Source organism: Mytilus californianus, unplaced genomic scaffold (genome assembly GCF_021869535.1).
Source record: "Mytilus californianus isolate M0D057914Y unplaced genomic scaffold, xbMytCali1.0.p SCAF_6, whole genome shotgun sequence".
Taxonomy (NCBI): domain Eukaryota; kingdom Metazoa; phylum Mollusca; class Bivalvia; order Mytilida; family Mytilidae; genus Mytilus; species Mytilus californianus.
In genome coordinates, this window is record NW_026262712.1 from 87,417,531 (window position 1) to 87,438,703 (window position 21,173).

The 21,173-nt window shown below is 33.6% G+C and overlaps 1 protein-coding gene across 1 annotated transcript; it reads right to left on the minus strand.

Moving 5' to 3' along the window:
- Positions 1–950: 950 nt before the first annotated feature.
- LOC127705953 (splicing factor 3A subunit 2-like) lies at positions 951–15,190 on the minus strand. Its single transcript, XM_052210337.1, has 9 exons — positions 15,051–15,190; positions 8,063–8,209; positions 5,064–5,135; positions 4,319–4,365; positions 3,913–4,022; positions 3,174–3,223; positions 2,258–2,398; positions 1,750–1,818; positions 951–1,425 (listed from the first exon to the last, which is right to left on the minus strand). The coding sequence occupies exons 2-9, from the start codon at positions 8,186–8,188 to the stop codon at positions 1,036–1,038; spliced, it is 1,005 nt and encodes a 334-aa protein (XP_052066297.1). The 5' UTR covers positions 8,189–8,209; positions 15,051–15,190; the 3' UTR covers positions 951–1,035.
- Positions 15,191–21,173: the final 5,983 nt, after the last annotated feature.

Here is a 21,173-nt window from a genome sequence, read left to right on the forward strand (position 1 = left end):
CCCCCCACAAATTTTTTAAAACCCTTATGATTCATCACCCCCAATCTCAATCCCAGCCTTCCCTTTGTGGTATGGTACCTTGCAGTACAATTTCAGAGATATCCATACTCTTGAACACAAGTTATTGTCTGGAAACTAGAAAAATGCTTTTTTTTTGGCCCCAAATTCCTAAACGTTTAAGGCAATTACCCCCAAACTCAAACCCAGTTTTTCTTTGTGATATGGAACCTTGTAGTACAATTTCATAAAGATCCATACACTTACACACAAGTTATTGTCCTGAAACTAGAAAAATGCTTGTTTTTTTTTCCCTTTTCGGCCCCTAATTCCTAAAATTTTGAGGCAATTACCCCCAAAATCAATCCCAGCCTTCCCTTTGTGGTATGGTACCTTGCAGTACAATTTCAGAGAGATCCATACACTTGAACACAAGTTATTGTCTGGAAACTAGAAAAATGCTTATTTTTGGCCCCTTACGTCATACCAATATACGACCGCAAAATTTTTTTGGGGTCGTATAAAAACTACCATCAATCAATATTCAATCACTGAAGAAAAAATTATTCCTGTTTTTGTTTTTGATATATAATAAATAAAAGGACACCATATCTGCTCGCAATTCCATGTTCAGTTTGAGATCTAGGCTAAAATCGTATTTGGCATTGAATCTTTTAACAATTTTGTCTCACAATTCATATGGGCCTTTAACCTGACATGAGAATGTACTTAATTGCACAATCATATGTATCATGTTCAGTGAACCCTGAAATGAGTGCAAAACAGTCCTTTGGTATCTTACTTAATAAGTTCACAATAAAATGAACATGCATATTAATTTTCAAGTTCATGTGGCCACATCTTCATGATATCCTTAACCAAAAAATGGGATGGACTACAAATGAACAGCCAGACAGATTAACAGACAGACTAGGGGGCACATATAAACAACCTTTGAATGTAATACATGATTTTATTTGATAACATTTTTCATTATACATGTAGAAGCAACTCTCTTGAATGTTTTTGTTCATGTCACTATGATGATTCTGGAGGTTTTGAAGGAGGAGGAGGAGGGGGAGGGGCAATTGGTCCAGGACCTCCATGATGAGATGACACAGGTGGTGGAACAGGTGGGGGCACAGGAGGGGGTGGTGGTGCCGGCATGCCCAAAGGAGGTCCATGATGCATCCCTCCTGGTGGACCCATAAATGCTCCAGGTGGTGGTGGCATAGGGGGTGGAGGTCCAGGTCTCATCATTACTCCAGGTGGCGGAGGAGGTCTTGGTGGCATAGGCATCCTGTGTGGCCTTGGAGGAAGTGGCAGTTGTGGCACATTTGCTGGTGGAGGTGGTGGCTGTTGTTGTCCAGGCGGTGGTGCTGGAACTGGAATCTTGCCGTCTCCCTTAAAGGCAAACTGAAGGAAAAACTGAAAATAAAATCAAAGGGGGATTATAATACAAAACATATGTCATTTATGTGTAAATAAATGTGGAATGTGTCCATGGGACACAGATGATGCCCCAAAGACTGATTTTTGAAGTGCCAAAGAGCATTCAAACTTTATTGTCTAAATGCTCAGATGAAATGTGAAGAACAATGGGAAAAAAATCATTTTACCTATGTTTAGTATGCTTACACTAGTTTATTTAATTCACAATAGGAATTATGTACGAATAAAAATAGATATGTTCAGTATTCAAAACAAGTCCTTCTACTGTATGATTCCATTTATGTTACATAATGTTATAACCTGTTTTGTTTCCTTGTTCCAATGGGTCCATAGTTTCTTAGAGTCTTTGTCAACTTCCCTGCTTGGAACCTGTAAAATAAGATTATCACATTTTAAAGGGTTGTTTTAAGGAATATCAGGAATTAAACAATAATGTCAAAAAGCTTTAAGGAAAATTAAAACTATCAATTTAAACCATATTATTCACTCATAGTATTCAAACTTGCAACATACTATTTACTTATTTTATTTGGACAGTTTTATTAATTCTAATCTCTGCAGTAATTTATATATACTAATTCTTTATACAGAACAATATAAAATTTGTCATGAACTACCAATTTTGAAGAAAAAAATGTGATAAAATTCAGCAAATCCAAGTTGTAGTTGGAAATTATCACTTACTGAAGAAATGATATGTGTCATGTCAATATGATACACATTAAAGAAATATCTTCAATGTTGGATTCCCTGTAAAAGTGCTTCAGAGATTGAGCTACAAGTAAACATTAAAAAAATACTGATATACCTTAAAAGCTATTGTTTCGTAAGGTTCTGCTGCAAACAACAAATACTGCCACTTCCTGTCTGGTGGCTCCACCTTCTGTTCATAAGCTGCCATAAATCTGTGACGTGGCATGATGCCTTCCACAATTTCTGGGTAGTCAATCTGAAGTAAAATAAACAGATGAATCATTATTACATTTTTTTCACAAGGAAGACTTACTATGTAAAGTGTTAATTAAAAACATAACAGGATAAGAGCTGTCACATTGACAGCACAGGTTTTTTTTTATTTTGAAGTGCTTTCAGGCTTGTTTGATCTGTAATGTTGTGGCTAATTTCAAATCAATCATGGACCATAACTCCTGAACGGCAAAAGAGAAAATGTCAATATTGAGCTTGACCTCCATTTTTTCATCAGTAAAAACACATTAAAATTTTATAAGCATTTGTCGAAAAGGGTTCATAAAGTTGTTGTATACTGAAACCACATAAAGAACCATATTCCAATCTATCAAGGACTACTTATTACTGTAAATTCAGAAATTATTGCATGCATTTATTGTTGCGAATTTTGAAAAATGGACTCAAATGCGAGATTAATTATTGCGTTTTCAGGAAAATATGCATACAGTTATAGTGTCAGATATCTGAATGCGAGTTTTTATTATTGCAATACTCAAACAGTAGCATTATTCGCATTAATAAAAACCTCGCAATAATTTCTGAATTTACAGTATCATATTGAAAATAAACAATTTGATTCAATATCAAGCAATATCCAATTCTCAGTCGTTATGAATTTTAAATATTGCTTTTATAAATTTTTTTCTAATGGGAAATCAAAACAATATCTTCCAATTTTTCACAACCAAAGATTAACAACATGCTTTAATTGAGTATGAATTCAAAGTTTCTATTTTTTATAACTAATAACAAACCTGAAAAAGTAAGCTCTGCTGATGATTTTCTGAATCTCTCTGTTTTGTCACTGAAAAAAAAAAGTAATATTCTTTTCATACTTAATTTTATCATAAAACATTCCATATTTATTCAATAAATAACAATCATTACTTCATAAACAAATATAACACATATTATTCATTTTAAATTTCAAGAAATATTCATTTATTGTAAAGGCTAAACAGTTCCACTTCAAATTAACTTAAATACCTACAGACAACAAAAGAATATTGTTTAATGTTGCCTGCTTAAGATACAGCTGCAAACATTTCATACATATTAAGGACTAGAATAAGATAGATTTATGTAAGACAATGCCACCCTGAAATCCATATATGTTACTAAAATAATTCACCCTCTTAAATTTGTTTAAAGAAAACATCTAATTTAAGCAGATTTTGCGAATTGTTTTTGCAAACAAGACTTGTCTATACAGAAGTAAAATATCAAAACATCAAAGTGTAATATAAATTGCACTATAAAGTGACTTTCAGATTTGCTTTTGTTCCAGATTCCTTGCTTCCAGTGACTTGTCCCATGTGAACTGAACAGGACACAAGGTATGGATAATTCTTCCTGTATAAACATTAAAAAAGTTTCTTTTACACAGAGTTCCATGTTATAAATTTTTTTCCCCGAAATTCTAAAATTACATTTGAATACTAGTACATACAGTAATAAAACTTTAAGATGAATGTAAAATTAACACAAAGTTACCTTTATAACCAGGACGACCAATTTTCACAAATTTTTTAATGTCAACTCTTGGCTTTTCTGGTGCAGGCTGTTGGGGTGCTTCCTTAGCTTCTTTTGCTGCTCTGCGAGCTCTGAATGTAAATATATATTTGAAAATTTACTTAATCTAAAAATCCTTTTTGACCTTGTTTTTAATTATCTCTAACCTTTAAAAAGTTATTATCATGTCTCTTCTTGCTCTGGGTATTTGCAGAAAAAATGGCAAGTTGCATTTAATCTATAATGCTATGTGCAAATAAAAAAAATCAAGAAATAAAACAATTCTTATTCAAGGAATTCTTTAATATACGCATACATTTATTTTGCCTCCTGTGATAAATTCATAGAAACAATATAAAAAAAGCTTGTGGAAAAGAACATTACTTACAAATTAGCCTGATGCTTTTTTCCCTGGGTATGAGCTAAGTAACTGCCCTGTAATAATAATAAAGTGTTCAACTGTAGATATTTTATTATATAAATTACATAATGAATGATAAAATTCTTTTTTCATATGTTTTTGATTGCTATGTTTATCATACATGTTAATACTATTTGGGTGGTCAGATACTAATGATAAAACAGGACTTTACAATTAAGAATCTCTGACTTTCTTTTCATAAACCAAACCAGAAGAGTAAAATATTTTATTTTGAATTTGAATGCATCTATTCATAATTAAATATGTTTAGCAATTACTTAAGGTTAATTTTGAGCCCATTATTCTGTATTTATACTTCTTTGTCATAATAAGTTTAGTAGCTGTAATTGAAATTTTCTGTCAGTATATAATGCTAAAGGTTAGGGAGTTACTGGTTCAATATTCTTAACCAACTAGCATGAATTTACATGCAACAGTTCTCACAATGCCAACACTATGACAAATACTGTTCAAAGTTATCCTTGACTGTCAGCTCTTTTAATAAAACCTGCTATCATGCACAGACTGTCTATTAGATCAGATTGATTAATTGATTGTTCGTGTTTAATGCCACTTTCCGCACTCTTGGCCATATCATGGCAGCCATATGAAAGCTGACAGTGATATGAAAGATGAGTTCTTAAAGTTGATGATAAAATAACAATGTGCCCTCTTCTCCCTTAAAGGTTTTCTGCAATAATTCCATACATACCTCATTGTTATGTAACGTCAGACAGAGTTTACATTCGTATGATCCCAAATGATTCTTCATAAAATACGGATCCTGCAAAAAAAAAAAACCATATGTATATGTATAGAATTAACACACAGTTAAACAGAATGCAAATAGTTTTAAAGATCTAGATATAGTTTAGAACAGTATAATTGATTTAGCTAATTGGAAAGAATTATTATAATGAAAACTTGTCTTTCTTGTAAATGGTTTATGCAAAGGGGATGAACTTAATAGATTCAAATCAATTTCCATTGTTACTAAGTTAATGCCTCCTTTCTGGTCGTAATAATAACCCCCAAAAAATATATTCATAATCACAACTGAAAACTTTATGTTGAGTGGTAAGTTTACTCACTGTGATAAAACTTTAGAACTGTGAAGTTTAAACATTGAGTTATACAAACATTTGACAGAAGAAATCATTTTTAAATTAACAGCCTGCACAAGAAAATGAAAGATTGTGATATGTCTTTGGAATAAGTTCTTGTTCCACCAAATTCCACCCACAAAAACACCCAATTTCTTCCATCAACTAACTCATCCCAAATTTGAATTCAAGAAATACAATAATATAATTTTGTGCATCATGTTATAAGATTTTCTGTTTTCTTACAGACAGTCTTTTATATTGCCCTATGATAGGCTGGAATATCTATCTCTAGTCTTAGAGCTTTAATTCCTGTATCAGAAACCTTATTGTAACCTGAACACATAATAAAATGCTCCGCAGGGCGCAGCTTGATACGACCGCAGAGGTCGAACCCTGAACAGTTGGGGCAAGTATGGACACAACATTCAAGCTTGATACAGCTCTGAATTTGGATTGTGATTAAATATTTGACACAGCATAGGTTTCTGACACAGAATGAATGTCGTCTAAGAACTTAAAAATTTTAAATTGGACATTCACCTATTATGGTCCAATATCCAAAATCTAAATACATGGTTAGATTCAGCATATCAAAGAACCCCAAGAATTCAATTTTTGATGAAATCAAACAAAGTTTAATTTTGGACCCCGATTTGGACCAACTTGAAAACTGGGCCCATAATCAAAAATCTAAATACATGTTTAGATTCAGCATATCAAAGAACCCTAAAAATTCAATTTTTGTTAAAATCAAACTAAGTTTAATTTTGGACCCTTTGGACCTTAATGTAGACCAATTTAAAAACGGAACCAAAAATTAAGAATCTAAATACACGGTTAGATTCGGCATATCAAAGAACCCCAATAATTCAATTTTTGATGAAATCAAACAAAGTTAAATTTTGGACCCTTTTGACCTCAATGTGGACAAAGTTGATAACGGGGCCCAAAAATCAAAAATCTAAATACATGGTTAGATTCAGCATATCAAAGAACCCCATATATTCAATTTTTGTTGAAATCAAACAAAGTTTAATTTTGGACCCCGATTTGGACCAACTTGAAAACTGGGCCCATAATCAAAAATCTAAATACATGTTTAGATTCAGCATATCAAAGAACCCTAAAAATTCAATTTTTGTTAAAATCAAACTAAGTTTAATTTTGGACCCTTTGGACCTTAATGTAGACCAATTTGAAAACGGAACCAAAAATTAAGAATCTAAATACACGGTTAGATTCGGCATATCAAAGAACCCCAATAATTCAATTTTTGATGAAATCAAACAAAGTTAAATTTTGGACCCTTTGGACCTCAATGTGGACCAATTTAATAACGGGGCCCAAAATCCAAAAACTTAATACACGGTTAGATTCAGCATATTAAAGAACCCCAAGAATTCAAGAATAAAACCCCATTGAAATTGATCAAGAAATAAGCAATTTATACGAAGTATCTTCTTTTGCACAATACTGTGCAATTGAATATTTCTTGCTATTGCGCAATACTGTACAATTGACAATTTCTTGCTATTGCGCAATATTGTGCTATTGGATATTTCTTGCTATTGCGCAATACTGTGCAATTGAAGATTTCTTGCTATTGCGCAATACTGTGCAATTGAAGATTTCTTGCTATTGTGCAATACTGTGCAATTGAAAATTTCTTGCTATTGCACAATACTTATTAGATAATAATTTACACATCCTGTTTGGTGTGTATCTCCTACCATATCATTATTATTTGCTTTTAAATATTAATCAGAAATAACCAACTTAAAATGGAAAATTTTAAAAGAAAAAAAAAAGGAAAAAAAGGAAAAAAAAAGAAAAAAAAAAAATCCCCCCCCAAATTTTTTGAACCCCCTTATGATTCATCACCCCCAAACTCAATCCCAGCCTTCCCTTTGTGGTATGGTACCTTGCAGTACAATTTCAGAGAGATCCATACACTTGAACACAAGTTATTGTCTGGAAACTAGAAAAATGCTTATTTTTGGCCCCTTTTTGGCCCCCAATTCCTAAACGTTTCGGGCAATTTACCCCCAAACTCAATTCCAGCTTTCCCTTTGTGATATGGAACCTTATAGTACAATTTCAGAAATATCCAAACACTTACACACAAGTTATTGTCATGAAACTAGAAAAATGCTTGTTTTTTGCCCCTTTTTTGGCCCCTAATTCCTTAAAATTTTGAGGCAATTACCCCCAAAATCAATTACAGCCTTTCCTTTGTGATATGGAACCTTGTGGTACAATGTCAGAGAGATCAATACACTTACACACAAGTTATTGTATGGAAGTTACAAAAATGCTTATTTTTGGCCCCTTTTTGGCCCCTAATTCCTTAACCGTTGGTACCATAACCCCCAAAATCAATCCCAACCTTCCTTTCGTGGTATTGAACATTATGGTAAAATTTCATGGAGATCCATTCACTTAAACTAAAGTTAGAGTGCGAAAACCAATGTGTCTTCGGACGACGCCGGACGACGCCAGACGACAACGACGACGACGCCGGACGACGACGACGCCAACGTCATACCAATATACGACCAAAAAATTTTTAATTTTTGCGGTCGTATAAAAATTAAAGAAAATATACCTTGTTCAAGTCAATTGTCTCTAAAGCTAACTGACGTAGCCTTTCTCTTCTATCTCTGTTTGACTCAGAGGCCGAGGCTACTCCTCCAGACCCTGTCTTTCCTCCTGCTCTATGTTGGAAATCCATGGTCTATTTCAGATGGTCAATCTATAAAAAAACAGATATTCATGTATTAAGAAACAATTACATCAACTCATTTAAAATACACTGCTCTCAATTTTTTAATATTAAATGGTGTTATTTTATTCTATAGAAAACACATAAATTGAGTTCAAACAAAAATGAATCTGCTTTACTTCAGTTTTTATGCTAAAACAAAACAAAAAACAAATACAGAAGACAGCGAAAAATGACAACCACTTGGTTACAATTTTCATGCATCTGGCTTGGGACAAACACAAAACAATTGTGACAGGGTTAAACATGTTTGTGACTGTCCAACCCTCTCCCCCTCACCTGGGACAATGGTGTTACAGTACAAAAATAGAATAAACTGTAAAAATCAGCTAATAACGGACAAGGCTTATCAGATCGGCACAAAGCATGAAAACCACATAACACAAGAGTGCACACGCTGAAATGTCTCGCCTTCTTTACTAATCATTGATATTATGTTGATAGTCCTAAATATAAAGCTTTATTACAACTGTCACATAAAGTTAACATTAACCAAGTAACCTTAACATTGACCAATGAACCATGAAAATGAGGTCAAGGTCAGATGAACCATGCTAGGCAGGCATGTACAGCTAACAATTCTTCCATACAACAAATATAGTTGACCTATTGCTTATAGTTTAAGAAAAACAGACCAAAACACAAAAACTTAACACTGAGCAATGAACCTTGAAAATGAGATCAAGGTTAAATAAAACCTGTGTGACTGCCAAATAGATCATAAAATATTTCCATACACCAAATATAGTTGAACTATTGCATATAGTATTAGAAAAAAGACCAAAACTCAAAAAACTTAACTTTGACCACTGAACCATGAAAATGAGGTCAAGGTCAGATGACACCTGCCCGCTAGACATGTACACCTTACAATCATTCCATACACCAAATATAGTAGAACTATGGCATACAGTATAAGAAATACAGACCAAAACACAAAAACTTAACTATAACCACTGAACCATGAAAATGAGGCCAAGGTCAGATGACACCTGCCAGTTGGACATGTACACCTTACAGTCCTTCCATACACCGAATATACTAGACCTATTGCTTATAGTATCTGAGATATGGACTTGACCACCAAAACTTAACCTTGTTCATTGATCCATGAAATGAGGTCGAGGTCAAGTGAAAACTGTTTGACGGGCATGAGGACCTTGCAAGGTACGCACATACCAAATATAGTTGAACTATTGCACATAGTATTAGAAAAAAAGACCAAAACTCAAAAACTTAACTTTGACCACTGAACCATGAAAATGAGGTCAAGGTCAAATGACACCTGCCCGCTAGACATGTACACCTTACAATCATTCCATACACCAAATATAGTAGACCTATGGCATACAGTATAAGAAATACAGACCAAAACACAAAAACTTAACTATAACCACTGAACCATGAAAATGAGGCCAAGGTCAGATGACACCTGCCAGTTGGACATGTACACCTTACAGTCCTTCCATACACCGAATATACTAGACCTATTGCTTATAGTATCTGAGATATGGACTTGACCACCAAAACTTAACCTTGTTCATTGATCCATGAAATGAGGTCGAGGTCAAGTGAAAACTGTTTGACGGGCATGAGGACCTTGCAAGGTACGCACATACCAAATATAGTTGAACTATTGCACATAGTATTAGAAAAAAAGACCAAAACTCAAAAACTTAACTTTGACCACTGAACCATGAAAATGAGGTCAAGGTCAAATGACACCTGCCCGCTAGACATGTACACCTTACAATCATTCCATACACCAAATATAGTAGACCTATGGCATACAGTATAAGAAAAACAGACCAAAACACAAAAACTTAACTATAACCACTGAACCATGAAAATGAGGTCAAGGTCAGATGACACCTGCCAGTTGGACATGTACACCTTACAGTCCTTCCATACACCGGATATACTAGACCTATTGCTTATAGTATCTGAGATATGGACTTGACCACCAAAACTTAACCTTGTTCATTGATCCATGAAATGAGGTCGAGGTCAAGTGAAAACTGTCTGACGGGCATGAGGACCTTGCAAGGTACGCACATACCAAATATAGTTATCTTATTACTTATAATAAGAGAGAATCTAACATTACAAAAAATCTTAACTTTTTTTTCAAGTAGTCACTGAACCATGAAAATGAGGTCAAGGACATTGGACATGTGACTGACGGAAACTTCGTAACATGAGGCATCCATATACAAAGTATGAAGCATCCAGACCTTCCACCTTCTAAAATATAAAGCTTTTAAGAAGTTAGCTAACGCCGCCGCCGCCGCCGGATCGCTATCCCTATGTCGAGCTTTCTGCGACAAAAGTCGCAGGCTCGACAAAAATGACTCCCTCAGACAGACTACTCACAGTTACTGAAAGCTAGGTCAAATCTCAATTTCAATTATTAAATATTAAGAATGTATTCTTCTTCAATTACAGAAAACCATCAACATACTAATGTTTGCTTTTTCAGATAATATGCCTGGTATTTAGGTTCCAAATACAATGTATACAATTTAGAAAACAAAACAAATTAAAATAATATTTTGTTTGACATATTTGATATATATATGTATTTTTCTTATCTATCAACATGGACATTTGTTTAGGTTTTTGCTTAGTTTTCAGATTTGCATTTTTATTCATTAAGAATGATCAAAATAGATAATCTATTTATCACACCTATGGGCATGCGTCAACTAGCAATCACGACTTAGTGCACCCTTGAGAGTATCTGATGAAACATGTTTGGTATTGTCTGGAGATAGAACTGACTATAAAGAAGAATGCTTTGTGATGGAATAGTAATATTTTTGTTTACTATTTTTAGAGCATTATCACTTATTAGTCTAGTTTTGAGTCTTCCTTCTTGAAGTGTATACCATCAAAGTAGAACATGTGACGTCACATACGTTCAGCTGCCCTATTTCTTGGCATACAAATGTATGAAATGTAACCACATCAAATTAGCGTCAGAAAGAGGATTAAGGTTCATCATAACAAATGGACAAAAAAAATCCATAAAAGATTTCATCTTTCTGTTACACAAAATGCATTTAACTTTTATATATCTAGTGGATGCCAGGCCCTAAAACTTTTCCAACTACACAGGTTAGTCTGCACTCAGAGTAATTTTTGAGGTGTAAATGCAGCCATTTTTGGCCATTTGTTATGATGAACCTTAAGGTGTGAAGTGTTTCATACACACTGCTGGTGTTCGTCTGTGTTACATTCAAATCTTGCTGCACGACTTGGTGGTATAGTACTTCAGTTGTGTGAAAGTCCAAATAAGTGCAAAAACATTCTAATTTAGGTCTTATCGATATTTGTAAACTATTTCTTTAGGAATTATAGTTATCTCGTACCAATTGTAAACTTGTACCACTAAAAACTGGGCACAGCTTGATACGACCACAGAGGTCATACCCTGAACAGTTGGGGCAAGTATGGACACAACATTCAAGCTTGATACAGCACTGAACTTGGATTGTGATTAAATATTTGACACAGCATAGGTTTCTGACACAGAATGAACATGATGAATGTGGTCTAAGAACTTAAAAAATTTTAATTTACCTATTCAAACCATATCATTATTATTTGATTTTATACCGGTATATAAATCAGAAATAACCAATTTAAAATGGAAAATTTTAAAGAAAAAAAAATCCCTCCCCCAAATTTTTTGAACCCCCTTATGATTCATCACCCCGAAACTCAATCCCAGCCTTCCCTTTCTGGTACAAAAAATGTATGGTACCTTGCAGTACAATTTCAGAGAGATCCATACACTTGTTATTGTCTGGAAACTAGAAAAATGCTTGTTTTTCGCCCCTTTTTGGCCCCTAATTTCTAAAATTTTGAGGCAATTACCCCCAAACTCAAACCCAGCTTTCCCTTTGTGATATGGAGCCTTGTAGTACAATTTCATAAAGATCCATATACTTACAAACAAGTTATTGTCTGGAAACTAGAAAAATGCTTGTTTTTTGGCCCCATATTCCTAAACATTTAGGGCAATAACCCCCAAACTCAAACCCAGCTTTCCATTTGTGATATGGAACCTTGTAGTACAATTTCATAAAGATCCATACACTTACACACAAGTTATTGTCCTGAAACTAGAAAAATGCTTGTTTTTCGCCCCTTTTTGGCCCCTAATTTCTAAAATTTTGAGGCAATTACCCCCATCATCAATCCCAGCCTTCCCTTTGTGGTATGGTACCTTGCAGTATAATTTCAGAGAGATCCATACATTTGAACACAAGTTATTGTCTGGAAACTAGAAAAATGCTTATTTTTGGCCCCTAATTCCTAAAATTTTGAGGCAATTACCCCCAAAATCAATCCAAACATTCCCTTTGTGATATGGAACCTTGTAGTACAATTTCAGAAAGATCCATACACTTACATACAAGTTATTGTCCTGAAACTAGAAAAATGCTTGTTTTTTGCCCCTTTTTGGCCCCTAATTCCTAAAATTTTGAGGCAATTACCCCCATCATCAATCCCAGCCTTCCCTTTGTGGTATGGTACCTTGCAGTATAATTTCAGAGAGATCCATACATTTGAACACAAGTTATTGTCTGGAAACTAGAAAAATGCTTATTTTTGGCCCCTTTTTGGCCTCCAATTCCTAAACGTTTCGGCAATTACCCCCAAACTCAATTCCAGCTTTCTCTTTGTGATATGGAACCTTGTAGTACAATTTCAGAAAGATCCATACACTTACACACAAGTTATTGTCATGAAACTAGAAAAATGCTTGTTTTTTGCCCCTTTTTTGGCCCCTAATTCCTAAAATTTTGAGGCAATTACCCCCAAAATCAATCCCAGCATTCCTTTTGTGATATGGAACCTTTTGGTACAATATCAGAGAGATCCATACACTAACAGAGAAGTTATGTCTGGAAGTTACAAAAATGCTTATTTTTGGCCCCCAATTCCTTTACTGTTGGTACCATAACCCCCAAAATCAATCTCAACCTTCCTTTTGTGGTATTGAACCTTGTGGTAAAATTTCATAGAGATCCATTCACTTAAACTAAAGTTAGAGTGCGAAAACCAATGTGTCTTCGGACGACGCCAGACGACGACGACGACGACGACGACGCCAACGTCATACCAATATACGACCACAAAAATTTTTTTGCGGTCGTATAAAAAACTGTTTGCATCTCTGCAACGTCATACCAATATACGACCACAACATTTTTTTGCGGTCGTATAAAAATGCTTATTTTTGGCCCCTAATTCCTTAACTGTTGGTACCATAACCCCCAAAATCAATCCCAACCTTCCTTTTGTGGTATTGAACCTTATGGTAAAATTTCATAAGAGATCCATCCACTTAAACTAAAGTTAGAGTGGGAAAACCAATGTGTCTTCGGACGACGAGGCCAACGTCATACCAATATACGACTGCGGTCGTATAAAAACTCGTTCCAATGCAAACTCGTACCACTGCTAACTCCTACCAAGGTAAATTCATACCATTGTAAACTCGTACCAACTTATTTAAATGCATTCAAATGGTGTTTAATGATGAATTTATACTTTAATTTCACTCAATACCTCTTAAGTCTGTCATGTCTGTAAAATGTATATAATTTGAAATTACAATGACCAATTTGTAGCTTATTTTCCTTGTCTAATTGGATAGAGAAAACCGTGGCAGATTGGCTTTGTTGTCTCCCTTGAATAGACTCTTTTTTAAACTTTTACTGACAACTATTTGATTTAATTTTTAATCATTCCAAATCAGTAACATTGAATAGATTTGGGTATTTTTCTATTGTTTCTAAAAGGAATTTTATTTAATGAAAGAATTTATTTATTGTGTTTTAAAGGTTTAAAATTGTTTATGACCAACATTTAGAAAGTATGAAATTTATTTTTATACAATAATTCAGCACTTTGTAGCAGAATATTACCCTGCTGTTATTTCATATAAATGATAGGTTATTATCATTCTTCTCATTTATATATATATCACCTGTAGTGGAAGATATGCATCACTCTTTCTAGAAAAGTAGCTGATATATGAAATGGCACCTGAGATCACCCTCAGTTTTAAGTGGGGATCGTGTTGCTTAGTCTTTCGTTTTCTATGTTGTGTCTTGTGTACTATTATTTGTCTGTTTGTCTTTTTTATGAGTTTGACTGTACCTCTGCTCTGGTATCTTTCGCCCCTCTTTTTTAATGATGTGTCTAATGGTAATGTTAATGAATTTCAAAGCATATACAATAAATAAATTTGATGTCTCCATCTAAAGGTCAATCAGATATACTCAAATAAATATAAATTCATTACCTTCAATGTGTATGAAAACACATAAAACATTCGTATTTTTGAATATATTTTTAATGGTACGAGTTTGCAGTGGTACGAGTTCTGATTGGTACGACTTCCCAGTAGTACGAGTTTACAATGGTACGAGTTAACTTGATCCTTTCTTTAGTATTGTTCCTGATTGTAAATATATAAATTTCGGATGTAAAATTATTTTAGTAAAGTTTGGCTGCATGCTAGATGTGTGTGTTCAGTTTGAGGGCAGATGAAAGTGTGGTACCTAGGTAGTTTGAATTTCTAACTGATTCTAATATTTGCTGTGAAAATTATGTAGAAATTAACAGGAAAGAAAGATTGAGGGGGCCTTTTACCATTGCCTGAAACAAGTGCCGGTGTTTACTGCTTGAATATGAAATAAAATTAGATGTGGTATGATTGTCTACATGGTCTATGAGACAACTAAATATGTTGTACAGATTTGCAAACACTCATTTCTGTATAGATCATTAGTACCTGAAGAGGAAAGCTGTGCCGTTTACCGGCTACTACTGACTATTATTCGCAAAACACAACGCTTTTCTAACGATTAACTGGTCACTAGTGGGGAAAGCATTACACTCGTTCAACGAAAAGCTGTGCAAGGAAAAACAGAAAACCAGTGCAATGTTGAATGGGTACGGTAAAATGCGGAGTCACATATAACTAACGACCAAATATGCATTAATATTTCAATAGTACAATAGAACGAACGAACGAACTAATAATAATAATAATAAATTCTTTATTTTCAGAAAGTTACACAGTTTACAAAACAGTTAATCCGCCGCGTGGCCTCCTAATCTACATATAAGAATACACAATTTCTAAAAGATAATAGTACATAAACAAAAGGGTAATAAAGCAAAAACATACTTCACTATATAGTAACTAATTATGTTACTTGTACTGTATATATATATGTAGGACTCAAATCTATGGCGGGTTCCAAATCTATGGCAGATTCCTAATCTATGGCAAATATGACGTTACAAACGCCAAACAAATCAAATCTATGGCAGTTTTTTGTTTTCTCCAAATCTATGGCAGATCTTGTAATTTTCCGGGAAAAAGAGTAATATATAACGCCACAATTAAATAACGCCATATTGCGTCGTCGCCGCCGCTAACGATGGCGGAACCAATAGATTTGAACACCATTTTATATAGATTTTTTTTTATATGTAGAATGTAAATCAAAAACAGATATTTAACACGGGGCTCACATATTTTTACAAACAAATACACAGGGAAACACTTTCCGCTTTCCCTCTAGAACAATTTGCCGATGGTGTGACCTTTTATTCAGAGGAGGGACAATATGTGCTGTATCGTCCGTATCCCGCGATGAAGAAAGGCACCGCTGTTTTAGTAGTGGATATTTTAGGAAAGGAGTTATAGTAAATATGTTGGCGTCTATGGCTGGCAAAGTATATAAAGTGAGAGATGAAATTACAGGATATACCACTTTGACTTAAATCGTCATCAGTTAAAAAAAGATTGATTAACGCTCAAATAAATATAATTTTGAAAAGTCAAACTGTTTAATTCTTTTTATAAAAAACTGCTTTCTTGTTTGTTAAGGGACTTCCATTTTTACTAGTTGGTTTAATGAATGGGCTAAACAGGTACCATGCACAGATTAGAAAATAATTATTTTTATGGGGCACATCATTTCAATCCCGAAGTCTGTATTATGGTATATCACTGCTACACTTAGGACATTTTATGGTTGCCATCACGATTTGGTTGAACATTATGGAATGTTTATTTCACAAATGTTTATAGATATGCTCACGTTGTCGTACATTTCGACTTGTTTAAGACAAGTCATTGATCGTATATTTTCTGCCTTGATCTCCATTTGCACAAAAAATCTGCCATAGATTTGAAAACAACAAAAATCCGCCATAGATTAGGAAATAACAAAAACTTGCCATAGATTAGGATTTTAAAAAATCTGCCATAGATTTGGGATGGCATGACGTCATATTTACCATAGATTCGGAATCTGCCATAGATCTGGAACCCACCATAGATTTGAGTCCTACATATATATGCAACATAGTTAGGTTACGTGAGATAAAATCTTAGAATGACTACTTTCCCAAAACTAGAATTGTTTTAACATTGCCATATAAGCGGGAGGTTTGGCTAGCCATAAAACAATGTTCACTGTGACCCACCATTTTTTCTTGTAAAAAATGTCCTGTACCAAGTCAGGAATATTGCAGTTGTTATCAAATATTCCGTTTCTATGTATGTTGACGTTTGTTTTTGTTGCAGTTCAGTGTTTCTGTTGTTCCGTTGTTTTCCTCTTTTAGTTGATGTGACACGTTTCCCTCGGTTTTAGTTGGTAACCCGGATTTGTGTTCTCTTAATCGATTTATGACTATTGAACAGCGGTATACTACTGTTGCCTTTATTTAGCACTTTAAGTAAAAATAAAAATCATTCAACCATTTTGTTTTCATATTCCAGAATATCATTTTTTTTACTGTAAGACATAAAGCTTTATTTACTCAAGAATTTGCATACAAATCCTTGATTTAGTTGAAATCCCCGGTATAAGCAAGACAATTACAAACATAAGCTCTGTACCGCACCCCCCCCCCCCCCTTTCATATCATTTGCAAAAACGAAGGAAAAAATATAAAGATAAAGTTAAATATTGATTTTATCATTGCTGGAGTCATTAGATAAATACACATGGAATAGAAAGACATTGTTCGGGAATATGACATAGATTTGTATTGGTATAGAAATAGATAATTTTTAGGATCACTGACAGTCTGATCTGTCTAACTTGTGTTGTGCAAAATTTTAGACTACTCATAAATAGTAGTCTCATGCCACATATAAATGAATTTTTCGTCGGAGATAATTGTGCTTATTCTTTTGATATTGCAAAACGTTAAGATTTTTTATGCGAAAAATGGTTAATTTTGAACATGCAGCAGAAGCTGTAATAATTCCAATAACCTGCACGGATGCACTGCCAGTACTTCATAACGTCCATGGTAAAATTGAGAATGGAAGTGGTAATATTCTTCGCAAAAATATTGTAAACATATCAGATAAATTTACTCCGAACGGTCAGGAGATCCTGCTCCACTCATAATGGCACTCGTCGCTCTGCTCAGTCATGTCAGGCAAACAGCATTCGGTGATGTGACCTATCAATACCGTGCAGACATCTATACCAATACAAACTTTTTAAATATTTGAAGAAAATTATGAAGGAATTTGGGATGAAAATTGCAGGAGCTCAGTCTGTTTAAATGCAAACGGATCTTGCGAAACCACCAGACAACAAGATGAAGATATATGCCGAAGAAAAGGATCAGATAAGATCCAACATATTCATTTTGTAAGATACGAACAAAATGAGTAAAAAGCAAAAATATTTTTTTTCAAGTTTTAACTGGCTGAGACCATTTTACGTGTAAAACTAGTGTTACTAACCGATTTCTTTTAATTTCATATTCTCAAACTAAAAGGGTATTTTAAGACAAGATTGCCTTCATCAGCTCGAACATAAGCTCGCCCTAGCGGGCTCGCTTGATATTGTTGCTGATAATGCCAGTATCAAAATAAAAAATATCATGATTCTATTTGTCTCAATCCTCCTAAACCTACACTTCTCAAAAGTAACGAAACACAAGTTTGAACTAAAATTTATCATTAAAAAAAATTAAAAAAGATTAAAAACTTAAATTTTCCAATAAAAAAAATTTTTCAAAGCAAATGTATATGATTCTGAAAATCTGAGCCTAGTCGGAAACTGAGAAAACACCATGTTGTTGAAGAAAGGGATCAACACTATTTTGCGGAAAATGATGACAAACATTAGGACCCTATTTCGAAAATGCGAGTATTATCTGTATGTCTCAAATCTGAAGTTCAAAATTTATATCGGTTTTTGAAATCAATCGGGTGAAATAAATAGGATTTAAAAAATGAAATAAATGCAAATACAAAAAGTCGTTTTTGTCTTAAGGATGTACTCAGGTCAGGTTTATGAATTTTTGTCAGATGTTCCAACTTCTAGGGTTTTTTCCTACGAAACAGGCAAAATATTTTGCCCCATATTACCCACTTTTCTGTTCATAGAAGACTTCAATAGCTCATAAAAAGGTCATTACCAAAATTTAAGCAGATTCTAGATTTTTTTCTTACGATTTGAGACCCAAATAATGCCAATGCTAAATATAAGGTAAAAGTCCAAGTCAGCCTTTTCCCGCCATTTAAAAAAATCAAATATCGCAATATTTTTAGAAATAAGAAGATGTGGTATGATTGCCAATGAGACAGCACTCCATCCAAGTTAGCTTATTTTGTTCCTTTACTAATGCTCTTCTGACTTATAGTATCAATTCTATATTCTAGATTTTTTTAATTTCACCTAACTACATCCTTAAATCAATGGTCTGGGTGACGGATAACCACTCTCTGTTAACCTGAGATTAATTGTGCAATTCTAACCGTTGGTATCGTGTATCCAATTTCATTATACATGGAAATTGTATTCACGCATTTGTCGTTCCTTTTGTTGGTTAGTATATGTTAAACACTGTTAGTACATTTAACAGGAAGAATGCGAGAAACATAGAAAAACTCCAAGATATACACCATTAACACGGACATCGGTATAAAAGAGTTACAATTATCTTTTGGAAAGCATACCTAGGATATTATCTGTTTTTTTATTCGGATTTAAAAAACAACATAGTTTAACTAAGAAATGTACATCGGATACAATCAACAACAAAAACAACAACAAAAACCAGTAATATATTTTATTTTCAAGTTCTGTTCACCAAATGTTACTTACTATAACAGAAAATGTATTTCTTTTTAAAATGTACACTAGCTACGAATGCACCAGCACGTGATAGTCAAAGTTGTAACTGAGACGGAAAAATATCAACCCCATTGCGGCCAATTTCGCAATTTCAACGTCGAAAACGCGAAATTGCTACTCGCGAAGGCGGAACGCGAAATTGCTAAATCGCGAAGGCGGAATGCGAAATTGCGAAATCTCGAAGGCGGAACGTGAAATTGCTAAATCGCGAAGGCGGAACGCGAAATTGCTAAACCGCGAAGGCGGTAACGCAAAAACGCGAAATCGAGAAATTAATTTGAATTCATGTTTTAGCGTTTTTGCTTTCGCGTTTTTTGTTGTTGTTGTTATATCTCATTTGAAAATGGCCGCATCTGGCTTCCATAAAAACAAACTAGCAAAGGAATCTTCTGCCACAACAAATAGTATCATGCAGTACAGTACAGGGATTCATGAGTATGATCTCAGAATCTGCTCTCATCCCCATTTTCTATCCCTAACTATTTTGTTATCAAATGTATATAGTTTTATCTAAATGAAATTTTACAAATGCACATACATTATTTTGATTTTTTGATTTTGTTTCTTTTTATTTTTCTTGCTACAATGTAAATTATAAAATTTTATAGTCGACGCCCGGCGAATAATCTTCAATAATTGAAGGATCGCTAGAAACTTAAAGAAGAAGAAGAAGGTTCCATCACTGAAAAGTAGACGTATGCGAAATTAATATGACTATTGAATGTTTTAAAATTTTATATATGTTTACATGATGATTTAGTTGTACTGAAAGATTGTATATAAAATTTTAGATATTCTAATATTGTAAATATACCAAGGGTTCGAACATCAACCTATGGTAAGAACTCTTTTAAATATACAGCTGCTGTTTTATGGTATGATCTACCTGATGATTTTAGAAAAATTGCTTATTCCAATCAGTTTAAAAATATTTTAAAGCCATGGAATGGAAATGACTGTAAGTGCATAGTTTGTGCAGATTATTATAGGATATATTATGTTAAATTCTAACCATTTAGATCATATCCTATATTTAATATTTTATGCTATGCATTTTGCCAGTTTTCTAATCATGCTTAGTTTACATTTTTATAAGCTTTAAGCTTTAGTACCTTACTTATCATGCTTAAAATCTGCATGCATATTGCCACCATGCTTAATCATATTGCTTCATTTTGTGTTATGTAACTTATTGCAAATCAAATCAAATCAAATAATTTTATTGGTGTAAATTCCAATACAGGAATGATACTTGCTGACATTTACAAAATAAAAAAAATAAAAAAACCAAGCTATTTATACAATGGTCTACAATAAGCGTTATTGCATGCTTATTATTGTACTTTATTGTTATGTCTTGTATGTCGGTTAAAAGATCAATAGAGCTAATGTTATGTCCTTGTTTGTATACTATGCCGACTCTAAATAAAGCTTATTCATTATTTATAATATGCAGATTAACGATTTTGCAGTTTTGTGGTCCTTTCTAGTAGTTTATGGTAAACAGATGTACCCTGTACAATATCCTTATCCGATCTCTTCTGCTTTTATTTGTTTTTAAAACATTTTGCGGATCTCTTTATAATCATAGCCTCTAAATTAAAACGATTTAAAACTTTTTAGAAGGAAAAATAATAAATCTTTTACTTTATTTAATTTTGAATTATTTTTAGCAAAGTATTCGTATTATTGAAAATTATGAGATAAAAGATTTTCAATATTTTGGGTTCGTGTGT